General features: G+C 45.7%; 1 protein-coding gene across 1 annotated transcript in view; it reads left to right on the forward strand.

Moving 5' to 3' along the window:
* SLC10A1 (solute carrier family 10 member 1) overlaps nt 1-14,713 on the forward strand; it is a 21,964-nt gene extending 7,251 nt beyond the window's left edge. Inside the window, exons 2-5 of the mRNA XM_077767092.1 lie at nt 3,449-3,659; nt 8,975-9,153; nt 11,142-11,338; nt 14,008-14,713. Coding sequence (XP_077623218.1) covers nt 3,449-3,659; nt 8,975-9,153; nt 11,142-11,338; nt 14,008-14,114 — 694 coding nt within the window. The 3' untranslated portion in view covers nt 14,115-14,713. The remainder of the gene's footprint in view (nt 1-3,448; nt 3,660-8,974; nt 9,154-11,141; nt 11,339-14,007) is intronic.
* Nucleotides 14,714-17,052: the final 2,339 nt, after the last annotated feature.

A 17,052-nucleotide genomic window follows, 5' to 3' on the forward strand; every position in this document is an offset into this window, starting at 1 on the left:
TTTGTTTCTAAATATTTTATATTTGTTTCTAAATATTTTATAGTTGTGAATAGTATAAATGACTTTTTTTTTAAATTACACTATAGCTGACAGACATATTAGTCTTAGGTGTACACCATAGTGTTTTGACACTATTTGAGAGAGAGAGAGACACAGAATCTGAGAAGCAGGCTCCAGGCTGTGAGCTGTCAGCACGAGAGCCCAGCGTGGGATTCAAACTCACAGACAGCAAGATCATGACCTGAGCTGAAGTCGGATGCCTAACCAACTGAGCCACTCAGGTGCCCCCTTCATATTGATAATGTTTTTAGAAAGGCATGGATTCTCTTACTTACTAGTTATAAATTCACTTGGATTTCCTCTGCCCAAGTGAATTTATATAGTCTATAGTATAAACTATTTATATTTATATAGTCCAATCACTGGCATGTAATGAAAGTCTGGTTTCTTTTTTTCCCATCCTCATGCAGTTTCTATTTCTTGTTTTGCTGGCTAGCAAAGACATATATAGTATGATATACAATAAAGGCAATGGTAATAGGTATCATTTGCTTTATCTTTCTTCTTAGAGGAAAGTTGTTTTTTTTTTTTATATTTATGTTTGAGAGAGCAAGAGAGAGGGAGCTGACCAGGGTGGGGGTGGGGGGGAAGGGGTGCACAGAGGAGAGGGGGACAGAGGATCCCAAGTGGGTTCCACCTTGACCACAGAAAGCCCGATGCAGGGTTTGAACCCATGAACCAGGAGACCATGACTTGAGTCAAGGTCAGGTGCTTAACCAACTGAGCCACCCAGGCACTCGATAAGAGGAATCTTTCTAATTTTCCACCATGAAGTTTACTCTTTGCAGTATTTTTTATAGATACCCTTTTGAGGTTAAGGAATTCCATTCTGTTCCTAGTGTGCTAATTTTTGTAATGCACGAGCATTGAATTCTGTTGAATGACAATTTTCTGTATCTATCAAATGATCATACCATTTTTTTCTTTAATGTGATATGACAGTGATATAGTAGATTGTCTAATGTTAACCCATTCTTACATTGCTGGGATAAACCCATCTCATTCTTTGTATTATTTTATAAAAGCATTGTTAGATTTGCTAATCTTGTATTTATGATTTTTTTCTTCTTTGTTCATGAGAATGGCCCCTAACTTTCCTTCCTCATAATATCCTTTTGCAGCTTCAGTTCTAAATTACACTATTCATATATAATAAATTGGGGCATGTTTCCCCCTTTTGTATTCTCTGTATAATAGTGAGACTATCTGTACCTTGAAAGTCTAGTCGAGTTCTGCTATAAAACCATGTACATCATGTAGGGTTTGGACGATAGATTTTCACTACTTACTTCATGTCCTTCAGCGATTCTAAGTTGACTAAGGCTTTTGGCTTATTTTGAATTAGTTTTTATAGTTTATATTTCCGAGGAAATTGTCCATTCAATCTAAATTGAAAACTGAAAGTACAAAACTGGCCTCAGTTTTCTTCTAGAACCCTCTAAAACCTTTAATGTGGCTGCAATTATGTTCCCTTTTCCATTCCTAATATAATCAATGGTGCCTTCTCTCTTTTTTTTCCTGGTTAGTGTGCCAGAGGGGTCTTTTCTTAGACTTGGCAGAGATACTACTCTTGGCTTATTTGATCCTCTCATTGTATGTAATTTTTATACATTCTTTCCTCAATTTTCATGAGTTTCCTTTGTTTTTCTCTACTTTTCTGAGTAAGATACTTAGCTTGTTTTTTGGTCTTCTGGTTTCCCTATATAAACATTTAAGGCTATAAAAATTTTCCTCTAAGAATTATTTTAGCTGTTCCCCAGATTTAATTATTTTTTATTGAGATATCATTTATATACTGCAAAGCTCACCCTCTTAGAGTGTATAATTCAGTAGTTTCTGTATACTCACAAGGCTGTACAACTATCACCACTATCTAATCCCAGAACATTTAATCATCCCCAAAAGGAGCCAGTTAGCAGTCACTACACAGTCCTCTCTCACCTGAGCCCCTGGCAACCACTAACCAATTTCATGTCTCTTTTGTTTAAGTTTATTTGAGAGGGGCAGAAACAGCCCAAGTGTGGTAGGGGCAGAGAGAGAGGGAGACAGAGATTCCCAAGCAGGCTCTGCGCTGTCAGCACAGAGTCCGACATGGGGTTCGAATTCCTGAAACCGTGAGATCATGGCCTGAGCCAAAATCAAGAGTAGGACGCTTACGACTAAGCCACCCAGGGGCCACTCTTTTCTAAGAAACTATTATGTAATCCAAGGTTAGCTCCCATGTGTTTTGAAACATGTGTGGCACCATTATGTTTTTCCAGACATTTCTTCCATTTGATTTTATATTTGACATGTAAGATAATTAGATCTTTTATTTTCTAACAGTTCTTTTATTACGGATTTCTCGGTTTCAACTCTCCTTTATAAGCAAGACCTCAGTTCTGGTCCCCCCTTTGGGTATTAAGACCGAAGCCTCCAGATTCCAAGACTGACACCCCACTCCCTCCCCCTCCACACAGTGCAGCTTCAGCATGACTTCACCCACCAACTCCTTTGCGTCCAGTGTCTGGTACCTGGAAATTTCCCTAACTTTCCTACAAGCTCAAATAGGTGTTTAGATGTTTTAGATGTTCATGGAGGAAGGATTTTCCCATTATTTAGTTCACAATATTTTTTTGAGGGTTTCTCCTCATCTCTTTTTTTTTTAATTTTATTTAAGGAATCTTTACGCCCCACGTGGGGCTCCAATTCATGATCTCACAATCAAGAGTCATATGCTCTTCTGTGAGCCAGCCAAGCACCTTGCTGTGACATCTTATTCCTAATGATAATACCTCTACCTGTTGCTCTTCTTGATGGTTACATTCTGGACCCTTTGACCTAGGCCATACTTGCTGTTCAATTACGCTGTATTTCACCTCTACAGAAACAACGAATTAGTGCAGATAGTTAAGGCTGTGGGGAGGGGAAACACAAACTGAGTGGGGCTATCCTGGGTCTTGCCAAGCCCTCATGCCTAACATTCCCATGAGAATGGAAGCCACAGCCCTGTACTGTCATGTGAATATCCACAATCCAACAGTGTTCCCTAGCAGCTTCATTCTTTCAGGTGCCCTTTCTGGAAAGCCTCTCCCTTATACGGGGTCCTGTGACTAACATGTATTGAGTTCCAAATGGAAATGGTATTAATACAATTAGGATACAAATTAGAGCTGAGAAGATCTATTACTCAGGCTTTGGAACTCACACTCATTCATAAAGATAAACCTGAAAGTAAAAAACATGAGAATATCAACCTATAACCTGTATCTCCTAAGCCTACTGGAAAAAGGAAGAAATTAATGTATGTAAAGTGCTTAGCGCGGTGCCTGGCACATAGCAGGCACTCAAGAAAATAGTCTCTATTAACGGGCGCTCTCTCTGCACTCTCCCTGCTTCTCCCGCCCAGCATCGTGATGACCACCTGCTCCACCTTCTGTGCCCTGGGCATGATGCCCCTCCTCCTGTATGTCTACTCCAGGGGCATCTACGCCGGGGACCTGAAGGACAAGGTACCCTATGGCGGCATCATGGTATCTCTGATCCTGGTTCTCATTCCCTGTGCCGCCGGGATCTTCCTCAATGCCAAACGGCCACAATATGTCCCCTATGTCAAGAAGGTAAGAACCTGGGGACCCGTGCAGGGAACAAGAGTGCCACCATCATCCCAGGGTATGGCTTGAAGAGAGTCATTGGGGCTTTTCCTGTGTTGGTTTCCTTCCTTGTTGGGTCTTCTATTGGGACACCTACGTTGCGGGATTGTAATGTACTTGGGAATACTTCTGAGAAGTTAGGAGGAAAATTATTTAACACGCTTTATGACACAATTATCAGATACCATTATTTTAATAACAAAGAAGCTTCTATGATGCACCTCCTAGATGCTGAGTTTTATGCTACACTCTGAGGTTTCGTTGCCATCAATGAGTCTGATATTAGCAGAAAGTGAAGGAACACACGAGAAATAAGATCACATACAGCGTACATACAGTTGGGTATTGGGTGAATGCAAGAAGGTGGGTTGGTGGGGAGCAGGCAGTCCTGAAAAGCTTCTTGGAGGGGGCGGGCTTGGAGAGGGTAGGATTTGGGTCAGCCTGGGGAGAAGCCTGAATAGAGGAACTCAGGGGGAAGCAGGGCAAACTTGGCTGACTTACGAGAAGCCACAGAGGAGGCCAGGGCAGGGGTGGCGTATATGCTCCCAGCATTTCAGGTGTAGAGTGGGAGGGAGGGTATGGCCCCAGAGGGTTGGGGCTGGGGAGGCAGGGGCATTGTGGTCACACACTGGACATCATGCCACTGCCTTGCCCTCGGAAGAATCACGAACTCTAGGGGTGCCGCCGTGGTCCCCTGGAGCTCAGTCCGGTCAGTCTCCCCTCCAGCTCACTGCTCAACCCCCAGAGGCCCCAGCTCCATCCTGGTCATCCGGACACTCTGAGAGCCTGCTCTGGTCTCTACCCGGGTCGATGGCTCGGGCCAAACTACAGGGCACGCTGCCTCGAAGCCCAAGGCTTGGCAGCAGTTTGGGGCTTGGAACAAAGCAGCTGCAAGTCAGGTTCTCGGGACGTTTCCGGTTTCCCACCACCACCATCGGGGCAGCTCTGGCCTCGTCCTGGCACAGTCCCAGCACGGGGGCCGCGGCGCCCCTCCCCACCCTGCTGGAAGACCCAGAAAAGACATTCCTCCTCCTGTAGGTGTTCGATGACCCCACCTCAGCTCTGGACGGCATCATCCGTTCTTGCTCTTGCTTCTCAGAGACGTCCTTTTATTGATTATGGCCCCCAACCTCCAGAGCCTCCCCCAACTTCACCCTAAGTCTCTGCGTGTTTTTTTCCACATTCGGTGTTGATACAGGCTCACCGCTCTCCTACCTTAGAACAAACAACAGTCCCTACAGGGCTCCCACACTTCCCTTTGCTCCCCTACCTACCTTCGGGGAACCTCTCCCCCCCCCCGCACTCCCGCCAGGGCTACTCTCCCAGGTAACAGGCCTGGGAGACAGACAGTCTCAGCTACTTGAATCCCTCTTCTCTCCTCCTTGCTCTCCCGTCCACCCGGCAAGTTGATGACCCCGTTCTACTTTCTTCACCGCTTCCATCGGACATTCCTCATTCCTCCTCAACATCTTAGCAACTTGCAGTGTGGCTGACCACCGCCTCCCTCTCAGAAGCCCCCTCCCTCAGCTGGGCGCTCCTGCTTCCTAGCCTCTTTCTGGCCCTTCTCTCTGTACTCCCTAAGGAGTTCGTCTGCTAAAAGTTACTTCCCTGCCTTCCGCCCAAGCTTTCTTTCCTTGCCAGGTTTCCCGAAGCCCAGGGGGGGCCTCTCCACCATAGATCTGGTCCTTCTCAATGACCATGTACAAGCTGGTGACTGCCAGAGCACCGTCTTCGCCCTCAACTCTCTCCACCTGCAGAATCCACCCACCCACCCATCATTTAAGTAGGCTTCACGCCTAGCACAGAGCACAACGTGGGGCTTGAACTCACAACACTGAGATGGAGACCTGAGCTGAGATCAAGGGTTGGATGCTTAACCGACTGACCCACCTACCCAGGTGCCCCCAGGATGCATTTATTAACTGCCAAATCTTTCTACCTGACTGTGCCTCACGCATTTACAACTCACTATGTCTTAAATCAAAACCATCTCCTCCCTGAGCCTGTTCCTCTCCCTGTGATTACCTCAAAGAACGGCATCCCAGCTGCCTGAGCCACAAAACCGTGAAGTCATTCCCCCTCTGCATCCCCTCTCACACCCACCTGAACAGGTGATTGTCTATTCTGCCTTCTGTCCCTTGGATCCACCTATCCCTCTCCACCTGTGACAACACTACCGTCACCTGGGCCACTATCCTCCCTCACAACTGAAACAGCTTTCTATCCTGCCTCCTTGATCAGTTTCAACCCGAGGATGGAGACGGGAAGCCCAAACTCCATCATGTCTCTCCACTGCTTAAAGCACCTGCCTGGCTCCATACTCTGCGGGATGAACTTTACGTTCCCTTACATAGCCTCCCAGGCCCCGCTTGATTTGCTATAGCCAACCCCCCTCCCCAAGTGTCAGCTCTTTTCTCTTTGCGCGAGTCCTTCCCTCTGCCCAGACCACTCCTCACATTAGCAAGGGAAAGAAAAACCCAGAAATGTTTGTGTCTATCGCTTAATTTTATTCAAGATAGTTTGTGGAGGTACAGGTATACTAAAAAGAAAAAAAAAAGTAAAAATGTGAAGCGACCTCTGATAATCATTCAATTGAACTCTGCTCCTCCTCATTTTATAGGTGAGGAAGCCAAGGACCATACTGCTAGTCACAACTAATATAATGTCTCCTTTTTAACTCAGAATAACTTAAAAAATTTTAATGTTTATTTTTGAGAGAGAATGAGCAAGGGAGCACGAGCAGGGGAGGGGCAGATAGCAAGGGAGGCACAGAATCCAAAGCAGGCTCCAGGCTCCAAGCTTCAAGCTGTCAGCACAGAGCTTGACGCGGGACTCAAACTCACAAACTACTGAGATCATGACTTGAGCCGGAAGTCCGACACTTAACCGAATGAGCCACCTAGGTGCCCCCAGGATGATTTTAATTAATATTCATCTGAGGATGCAGAAAGAATCTCAGATCCTAAAGCTGGAAAAGCTCTCAAGATAAAAGTTCAGTCTCCGTCCTTCTCCCAATTTTATACGTAGAGTAACTGAGGCCCGGGGAACTTCTCTGGCAGAGCCAGGGTCATGTTCCCGCTGCGCTGCACACCCACCGCCTAATTCGACAGCAGAAACTGAAGTCAAATGACCTCTCCTATTGCATAAAATACAGTGAACCACAAGCCAAAAATGAGCAAACCCCTGTCCCAACCTCTTTGCACACTTAACTCTTCTAAAGACTCATTAAAGAAATTTTTTTGTTAATGATATATTAATTTTGGAAGAAAGCACGAGCAAAGGAGGGGAAGAGAGAGAGGGAGAGACAGAATCTGAAGCAGGCCCCAGGCTCCGAGCTGTCAGCACAAAGCCCGATGCAGGGCGGGGCTTGAACTGCTCCGGAGCTATAGTGGGACACCTAAGCGAGTGAGCCACCCAGGCGCCCCCTAGAGACTTAAATCGAAATTACCCAACTTCTGAAAGCTGGCTCTGGCTGGTGTCTGCTCAAACACACTACCTAGTGGGAGGTCACATGTAGATATGCCAGGATACAATTTCTTGGATGCTCTATTTGGCGCGCAACTCAAGTAACACTTGAACTTAGCTATGCAAGAGTTTATTTGAGTCCCTGTGGTTAGGTCGATGAACCTCAGCATGACCTGGTCTACAAGCCACTTTTCCATAAGCCATCCACCACCCTTAAATAAGGGACCCGCTGTTACAGCGACTCAGCCACTCCACCTATACTCTTCCCATTCCTGGTGCTACTGGCGAGCTGCCTCACCTCTGCCTCACGGTGTCAGCGAGCTGCGGAGGCCATCTTTGTGGGAAGAGTGAGCCTTGTCATCGCCTGGGTCAGCGACAAGCTGACGGACTGGCTGCCCATGAAATGGACATTCTTCACAGCTTTGGTCAACATTAACAGTGAAGTCAGGTGGTCCCCAAAACACGGTGACCTATAGAGAAGCAACTACCTAGGGCCTCGTCTCAGCAGGTGGCTGTGGACAAATGGCAAGACTGACGCCCCATTCTCCAACTCTACCTGCCTCTATGGGGGGGGCACCGGCAGGGAGGTGTGAGCTCACACAAGATGGCCTCCAAAGCTTATCAGATGGGAAATGCCTGAGATCCCCCTCATACGCTTCCTTGTTCCTCATGTGGCCTCAACAGTTTCCAATCTGTGCACTTTCCAACGTGGGACAGGACAAGGCAAAACCCTTCCTGGCACAGAGGGACAAAGCCACTTTCGTGGGTGCAACCACGAAACACAAAAAAAACCCTGACTCTTGATCAGCGATGTTTTTAAAGAAAGGTTTTGATCGAAAGGGAGCAATGTGGAGCGCCTGGGTGGCTCAGTCGGTTAAGCATCCGACTCGATTTTGGCTCAAGTTATGATCTCACGGTTTGGGAGTTCGACCCCACCCCCAATCATGCTCAATGAGGAGCTTGCTTCAGATTCTCTCCCTCACTCTATGCACCTTCGCCGCGCACAGGCACTCTCTCAAAATAAACTTAAAAAAAAGGGTGGGGGGGAGACATGTGCAAATAAAATCTCATTTAAAATAGACTCTGGAAGCCCTGAAGGGAAAGCTCTCAGAAACTATCACTGGCCAAAAGCAAACTTTGCATTCCCGGACAGAAAGCTTACTTTTTTACACACCAAGGCAGGAAGAAGGATGTCTCTTTCTCGGCCACACCCGGCCACTGACGACTCCGGACACAGCCCTGCCCACGTCTCTCCCTCTCTAAAGGCCAGCTGTCCCGTGTTCCCGTGTTCTCAGGACTTGCGGATGGTTCAGCATAGCTTGCCTGTCCCAAACTGAACTTCCTCTGCTAGTTGCAAATAAACTCATTTTGCTGGTAAACATCTGGCTCTTTTTTAAGTCAACAGTAACAAGAATGTTAATTATTAGCTCTCTGTCCTCCAAGAAGCTTCCTAGCTACTGGTAAGTATTCCAAATAGATGGAAGATAAAAGGGTTTTTTGCACTCCCTTTCACTTCAAATACCTTTGTTTTTTAATGTTTATTCATTTTTGAGAGAGAGAGAGGGAAACACAGAATTGGAAGCAGGCTCCAGGCTCTGAGCTGTAAGCCAGACATGGGGCTTGAACCCACAAAGTGCAAGATCATGACCTGAGCTGAAGCAGGATGCTTAACCAACTGAGCTACCCAGACACCCCTCAAATACCTATTTTTAACTGAAGTGTTTTCTGCCTTTGATACCCACCCATGCTCCCTCGGACTCTGCTCCTCTTTATCCCCCACCCCGCTAACTGCCTTTGCTTCCCTTCTTCATCTACAGGGCGGGACAATCATCATGCTTTTGTTAAGCGTGGCCATCATAGCACTCTCGATCATCAATGTGGGCAAGAGTATCATGTTTGTCATGACCCCGCACTTGCTGGCCACCTCCTCCCTGATGCCTTTCATTGGCTTCGTGCTGGGCTACATCCTCTCTGCTCTCTTCCGCCTCAATGGGCAGTAAGTATTATTTCAGATCCTGGTGTCCCATGGGCCTCATTCTTGTGTCCTGGTCTCTCAGGAAAAGGAGAGGCATTTTCCTGGCAGTATGTGCAAATGCACCAACCCACCTAGGAACTCTGGGCTGTGAGAAATACTGGAGGTAAGGTATTGAATGGCTCAGGAGCAAGAACATCTAATAACCCAAAGAGCTCATGACCCAGGGCTCCCTCCAGAGCCTAGACTCCAACTCCTGCTGAAACCTGGTAGCTAGCACTGGAGTGGCCCCACGTCATCATGGTGTTGACACTCTTCCTTCCCCACCCTTCCAACTAGCCTGCACAGGCTTTAGTCTTGACAAGGACACCACTAGATGACCGCTCTGCTAAGTGGCACTAAGAGCTTGAGTGGCTGCGGACCTCTGCTGAGTCTCATCCAATCCCAAACTCAGGGGCCGCCTGCAGGGACAGTCGGCTTGACAGTCTGGTGTGGGATAGAGAGACCCTGTCTGAAGTAGCACATTCAGGAATTTTGCCTCTTTCCAGCCCTAAACAAATGCTTACGCAGGAGTCTGAACATTAGTAGCACCCTACTGGCCCCCCAAAACTAAATTGCTTTAAGAATACAACTCACAAAGTTGCCCATTTTAAAAAGAACACTTTAATAAAAAACAAATTACTATAGGAGGGATGTAGCATGTGGGAACAGTAGAGTCAAAAGGCTATCAACAACCTATTGTATGTCACTTTTTAGTGACCAGTAATAAATGGCCACAAAGCCAAGGGCCATCACAGCAGTCTCCCCCACTAATGAATGTGCTGCGAACTTTCAGTAACTTCTAGTTAAGTACTCAAGACCCTAATCACAACTCCATGAATTAAATATGTATTCATTAGATGTAAACATCCCATTCCTTTATTTCTTAATGTTTTGAGAGTCCGAGGGAGAAAAGGGGCAGGAGGAGAGAATCCCAAGAAGGCTCCACGTTGCGAGCACAGAGCCCACGTGGGGCTTGATCACCTGAACCGTTGAGATCATGACTCAAGACGCTTAACTGACCGAGCCACCCAGGCACCCCTCATTCTTAGTCCATAAAACAAGAGAGCAGGGGCGCCTGGGTGGCTCAGTCGGTTGAGTGTCCAATTTTGGCTCAGGTCATGATCTCAGTTTGTGGGTTCGAGCCCCACGTCGGGCTCTGTGCTGACAGTTCAGAGCCTGGAGCCTGTCTTCCAATTTTGTGTCTCCCTCTCTCTGCCCCTCCCCTGCTCATGCTGCCTTTCTCTCCCAAAATAAAAACATTTTAAAAAATTTTAAAAAAACGAGAGCAAAACCAAGACAGTATGTTCCAAAGATAGATAATAGGGTTAAACCAAGCTTGGTTTTTAACCATTAAGTGTTTGGATTTTTTAATTATTTTTTTAACGTTTTATTTATTTCTGAGAGAGACACAGCAGGAGCAGGGGAGGGTCAGAGAGAGAGGGAGATACAGAATCTGAAGCAGGCTCCAGGCTCTGAGCTAGCTGTCAGCACAGAGCCCGTCACGGGGCTCGGACCCACAAACCGTGAGATCATGACCTGGGCCGAAGTCGGACACAACCAACTGAGCCACCCAGGCGCCCCAATCATTAAGCGTTTTGGAAATCAAAGATATCCAAACCAGAAACAAGGGAACAGGACAAAGGGCCCAGGCGTTTCAGACAACCTTCTGAATGTCACACTGCAACTGCCCTGTATGTAAAACCCAACAACATACAAGCCAATGAATGATACTGACTCACCACCTCTTCCAAATATTAATCTGGTGGTCCTGCGGAAGTAGACAAATGGTGAAGTCTCCAAGCTCCTCAAAAATTCTCATAAATACCCCGGGCCATGAACCTACTAATCACCATTGACTTCCACCTTCATTCAATGGGACTTGGGTGATTTGGGAGGGAGATGGGCAAGGGTCGCACCCTCCCGTCCCTTCTGAGGACGAACAGAGTTGTTTTGTTCTGAATCTAACACAGGTGCAGGCGCACAGTCAGCATGGAAACTGGATGCCAAAACGTTCAACTTTGTTCTACCATCCTCAATGTGACGTTCCCCCCTCAAGTCATTGGGCCACTTTTCTTCTTCCCTCTCCTCTATATGATTTTCCAGCTCGGAGAAGGGGTTCTCCTCATCTCCATCTTTCGTTGCTATGAGAGAATCCAGCCTTCCAAAGGTGAGTACTCAGTCATTTCTCCTTTTGAGTTCTCCCGTATTGGACCTGATCCCTGCCAGGAAACCAGTCTCTGGCAGGGTCCTCTGCGTGGGGCTTCAACTCTTATCAAGTCATGAGGAACCAGAGAGCGCCAAGAAGTAGGAAGGGACTTCAAAGAGCCACACCTCCTCCCATTAACAGCACGCCATCGCTGCCTTCTGGCTAGGAGAATCAACTGTGGGCAGATTTGCACTTAACAAGAGTAAGGCAATTTTGACTTTCACCATGGAGACCAGGATAAATAGGACAGAATGGTCTTGGATAGTAAATAGCTATGAGCGATTAGTTGTGTGAAAGGCCCCTATTCACAATCTGGAAAATGCAGGGTTTTCTAGGACTAGGTCCTCCTGTCCCAGAACCAGGTCAGGAGCACGGCACCACTTGGCACTCCTTTATGAAGGAAAACATACTGAAGCAAAAGCCTAATTAGCCGGAAACCAAAAAAAAGACTCCCAACTCCGGTTACACAGTAAATAAAACTTAACGATAAGCTTATTAAATAATAAATATCACAATAGTGCAATATAACTGATACTTGAATCTGATCACTACTGAATTACTTCCTAAACAGCACCTCCTCTAAGATGCTCAGAGAGTTTTGTATTCTCTTAAATTGTAATAAACCTCAAGGAAACCCACTAAGTCCCTTCCTTTAAGTGGACCATAATGTCCTTTTTTTTCAAGTCAGGAATTTTATTTGGAAAGATGTTCCAGTATTTTGTAATTCTAAGCATATTGTACTCATGAAGTATATATATTCTTAACCACTCAAATCCTTCATTTCCCATGAACTTGAGGACTCCTTCAAGAGGTTTTCTAGACCCTGGGGATGGACTTAGACCACAGGAGACCACTTCCCCTAGTGACTATCTTATGGTAGTAAGTGGAGACTTACCATTAACATCTAATCAAGCAGCCAAAAAGAAACATACTTCAAAACTTTTTAAGTGTCCACTCAAAGCTACAGTGGAGTTGTGGAAAATCTCATCTAATGCTCTCCTGAAAGCAACTCAAATTTTTTGCGCATGCAACCCGAAGCTTCCACCCTCTTGCGGTAGTGAGGAGTGGTGGGGTTTTTTTTTGTTTTGTTTTGTTTTTAATTTTTAATGTTTATGTATTATTGAGAGACAGAGCATGAGCAGGGGAGGGGCAGAGAGAGGGAGACACAGAATCCGAAGCAGGCTCCAGGCCCGGAGCTGTCAGCACAGAGTCCAACGCGGGGCCCCAACTCACAAACCGTGAGATCATGATGACTTGAGCTGAAGTCGGACGCTTAACCAACTGAGCCACCCAGGTGCCCCAAGGAGTGGAACTTTCTAACCTAAGCAGCCACCTCCCCGAGCCTGTAGGGCTACAGAGCACTTCAGGAGACCATCTTCCGAGCTGCTGCGGTCAGGGCTGTCGCAGCTGCACTTGGGGCAGAGATGCACACATTTCCTTGCTGCCAAGCCCTGTGTACTTCTACAAAAATGGGGATAAGACTGGGGCGCCTGGGTGGCTTAGTCGGTTAAGCGTCCGACTTTCGCTTAGGTCATGATCTCGCGGTTCATGGGTTCGAGCCCCGCGTCGGGCTCTGTGCTGACTGCCAGGCCATCTCGCGGTTCATGGGTTCGAGCCCCGCGTCGGGCTCTGTGCTGACTGCCAGCTCAGAGCCTGGAGCCTGTTTGTCTGTGACTCCCTCTCTCTCTGACCCTCCCCTGCTCACGCTCTCTCTCTCTTAGAAATAAATAAAAATTTAAAAAAAAAAAAAAAATGGGGATAAGACAGGAACTCCGACTCGTCACCACCTCCGTACAGGGAGATAAATGGGTAGCCACGTAAGAGGGGGCTGTGGAAAGTCCAGACTTAGAAGACCTCTTAAAGCTTTTCCCTCCCTGCGCTTCGTTGCTTGCGGAATGCAAGCACTTTGCTGAACGTAAAACTCAACTCTCAGGGTGCCTGGGTAGCTCAGTCAGGTAAGCATCCGACTTTGCTTCAGGTCATCATCTCACCATTCATGGGTTCAAGCCCCACATCGAGCTCTGTGCTCACAGCTCAGAGTCCACAGCCTGATTCAGAGTCTGTATCTCCCTCCCTCTGCCCTTCCCCTGCTCTGTCTCTCAAGAATAAACAACAATTTTTAAAAAAATTACAACAATAAAAAAACAATAAAACTCAAACTCTCCTGCTGCATTGCCTGTAAAAAGAAGTTGGAGAGGAAGTGATGAAGAGTCAATAATTTAGTACACTGATCATTATTAGTATTATCATCAGAAATGTTAACAGGGAAAGCACATCATTCCCCCAGTTTAAGAATAAGTCATGGGAGGGGGCACCTGGGGTCAATTAAGTGTCCAACTCCTAATTTTCACTCAAGTCACGATCTCTAGGTTTGTGAGTTCAAGCCCCGCATCACGCTCCGCAATGATAGTGAATTCTCTCTCCCCCCTTCCCCTGCTCTCGAAATAAATAAAACTTAAAAAAAAAAAAGTAATGGGAGGATGCATGCTAAGAGGTTGGGGGAGGGACACATAAAAACATACAGAATACAACTTAACCCTAGGAGGTGCTGTCTTCCACTGAATAAAGCTTTGTATTAATAACTGTTATTTACTCTCCTTCCCCACCCTTGACCCTTTTCAACTTTCCAGATAAGATGAAAATAACCTACACAGCTGCTCCAACTAAAGCAGCAGTTCCAGAAGCCCTAGGAAACGGCACCCACAAAGGGGAAGAGAGCTCCCCTTGCACAGCCTAGCTCCCCTGGTGCACTGGATTCTTGGCCAAAGGGTAATTCAGAAAGCCAGTGGGAAGATGAAAGGAACACCAGAGACGGGAGTCTCTCTCCAGCACTGCCGGCAGAAACTACCAGAACTGACAAACCTTGCCTGGCGGGAGCACAGCGAGGGAGTCTACCTGAAGAGCCCTGCCCATCCCCAGCTTCCAAGTTGATACCTGTTTAAAAAATGAAGACTTGTGGGCACCTGGGTGGCTCAGTCAGTTAAGTGCCCAACTCTGGACTCTAGCTCAGGTCATGATCTCACGGTCTGGGAGCTCAAGGCTGGCCTCAGGCTCCGTGCTGTCAGTACAAAGCCTGCCTGGGATTCTCATTCTGTGGTACCCTCTCAAAAAAATAATAACAAAACTAAGAATTCCTCAATGACAATCCAATAAAGGCAAAAACCAAAACTGCCTTTTGTCCCTGTATTTCCAGAACAGTGTTCCATAGGCATATAAAAGGCACTCAATTTCTGAACTAGGCAACCAATAAGGACTTTCACCTAAAACCAAATATCCAAATCCTGTTCCAACTTTTATGACCATAAAAGGCAATAAATACTCAAGAGTACTCCCAGATTTAAGCTTCAGAAGTATTTCTAACCTTAGAATTTCCCATTCCTTCCCTTTTGACATTTTTGGGATTAAACCTACTAAGAACACCAACACGACACTACATGTACAAAAGCAGACATAAAACACAAAAGCAATGAAACAGGACTAGCTCAAAAACTCAGCCATAATGAAATGAATGGATATTTCTGGAGAATACCACCACAAGTAGAAGGGGCAAGCCAAGATAACAAGAAAACACAATGAACAGAATTGTTCACTAAGAATCCAGCACATCAGGTCATTGGCTATCAGTGGTTCTCATATTATATCCCCTCAAAACCAGAGAACTGCAAGCTACTGCAAAAGGAGTGGTTTCTTTAATTATAATTCTAGTAATTCAAATTTCCTCCAATGGAATGTTTTCATAATGCTTATATGCAAACATTAGATAGATTCATGCCTTATTTTACTGCTTCACTGTATTACACTGTATTACAAATACTTGTAATGTTAAAGCGGTGAGCCACAGTTATCATTTACCTATTTAGAGGTAAAAAAAAAAGGTGAAAACCTATCTGAATAGAGTCAACTGGTAAAGTACAAGAAAGTCCCTACATCATACTACTCCATTACATTTTAAAGCCCAAGAGTTGCCTCTTTCCCTTTGACATGAACTTCTGGCTGACTTGCAGCCTTCCATAGGCAACCTAATAAAAAACCAGGGGCATCTGGCTGGCTCAGTCGGGAGAACGTGTGACTTGATCTCACTCTGAGTTCGAGCCCCACACTGGGTGCAGAGATTACTTATAAAATCCTAAGGAAAAAATCTACATTCCGCTGCTTTCCACGTGCCCCCACCTGAGTAAACAAGTATACGAATACACTCTCTCTAGAATCCATCGCCTTCGTGGTGGATCAGCCTCCCCATTTTACAGCCTAAATTTCTAGTCTGGGGTATGAGAGGCACACGTACACCAAAAACCTCTCAAAACCTATTCCCCGGAATGGATCCCCGCTACCCAATCTGCACACTTTTGGAAAGCCAAAAGCAATCCTTCTGGTACTTCTGTTTTCCTCAAAAAACCCTGCAAGGCAAAGGCAGATTTGTCTACACGTAGAAAACGTGCTGTTTGGGTTCTGGGGAACTGGACTCCAATGCCCATATACTAGCCCACCATTTAACTGCTCTTCTCTGGCCCCAATCTCACTCCTGTAAAACTATTACTGTATGTAGAAGCTAGTTGTGAAGATTCATGAACACGCAGGTAAGACATCTGCAAGAGGATCTGGCTAGTTTAGGTCATTCACTGTTACCATTTATCCAAAGTCCTTCAGGGAACCAAGATAACCTAGGCAGTCTCCACAGAATCCTAGGAGAGACTATTAACACAGCTCCCAGAACGATGATGTAGTATCTTAAGCAGTTTTCCTCTCTACTAAACTGTTTCCCCTTAACGCACTGTCACGCCCACGTCGCAGCACTGAAAAAACACGCAAAACCCCTGAAAGCACTCTTGTGCATAGACTTAAATAAGCGTTGTGTGATAATCTCATCTTCAAAACCTTCAAAACTACATACGACACATAAAAAACAATTTTTAGAATTTCCTTCCCAAATTATCGGTCTGCTTGGCTACGGAAGTCTCAATAACCTGATGCCAATGCAATGAAGTGATAAAGCGAAAGCATGGAAGGTCACACACAGGACACCAAGACAACTGCCACCGTTACTTTGAACAGTTCACGGCCTTCTCTGCCCAGGTTTTGACTAGCCCTGAAATGGCAAGATTTAAATTTTCAAAAACTTTAAAAAACCCACCACACCAAACTCCAGGATTCTCCGTAAGGCATTTTAAATGTGTTGAATACAGATGGGGCGGGAGGAGTAAACCACATTCGTCCTTCACACAAACAGACAGAAGCAATTTTATAATCTTTTATTATCAATAACAAACAGCTGCGTTAACGGGTCTGTCAGGCAGCTGTTGAAGGGCGGGTGGAAAGACACCCTTGACCCTAACAAGGAAAGCTCAAGCCTTTATGTACAAGCAAATTTAGAGCTCTTTTAAGTGTCCAAAGCTATTAATTAGTTTAATTGAGATATTAAACTAATTCTGAATTAACATATTTGAATAACCAAGAACTAAAATGTTCAAATCTTTTCTAGTACAAAAAAATTAAATTTGCTTTAGTTATAAAAGAGCTCTCAATATACACAAACTATACACTTCAGACATTCACAAAAATGTGAGCAGAAGGCTTATCAAAAGACATTTAATACAATTAGTTTTCAACAACCCCTTGGTGGTCCACATCTACAAAGATATCCAGCCCAACCCAACCCCCTCCAAATCCCCCCCCCC

The sequence above is a fragment of the Crocuta crocuta genome, unplaced genomic scaffold (genome assembly GCF_008692635.1).
Source record: "Crocuta crocuta isolate KB4526 unplaced genomic scaffold, BGI_CrCroc_1.0 scaffold55, whole genome shotgun sequence".
Lineage (NCBI taxonomy): Eukaryota > Metazoa > Chordata > Mammalia > Carnivora > Hyaenidae > Crocuta > Crocuta crocuta.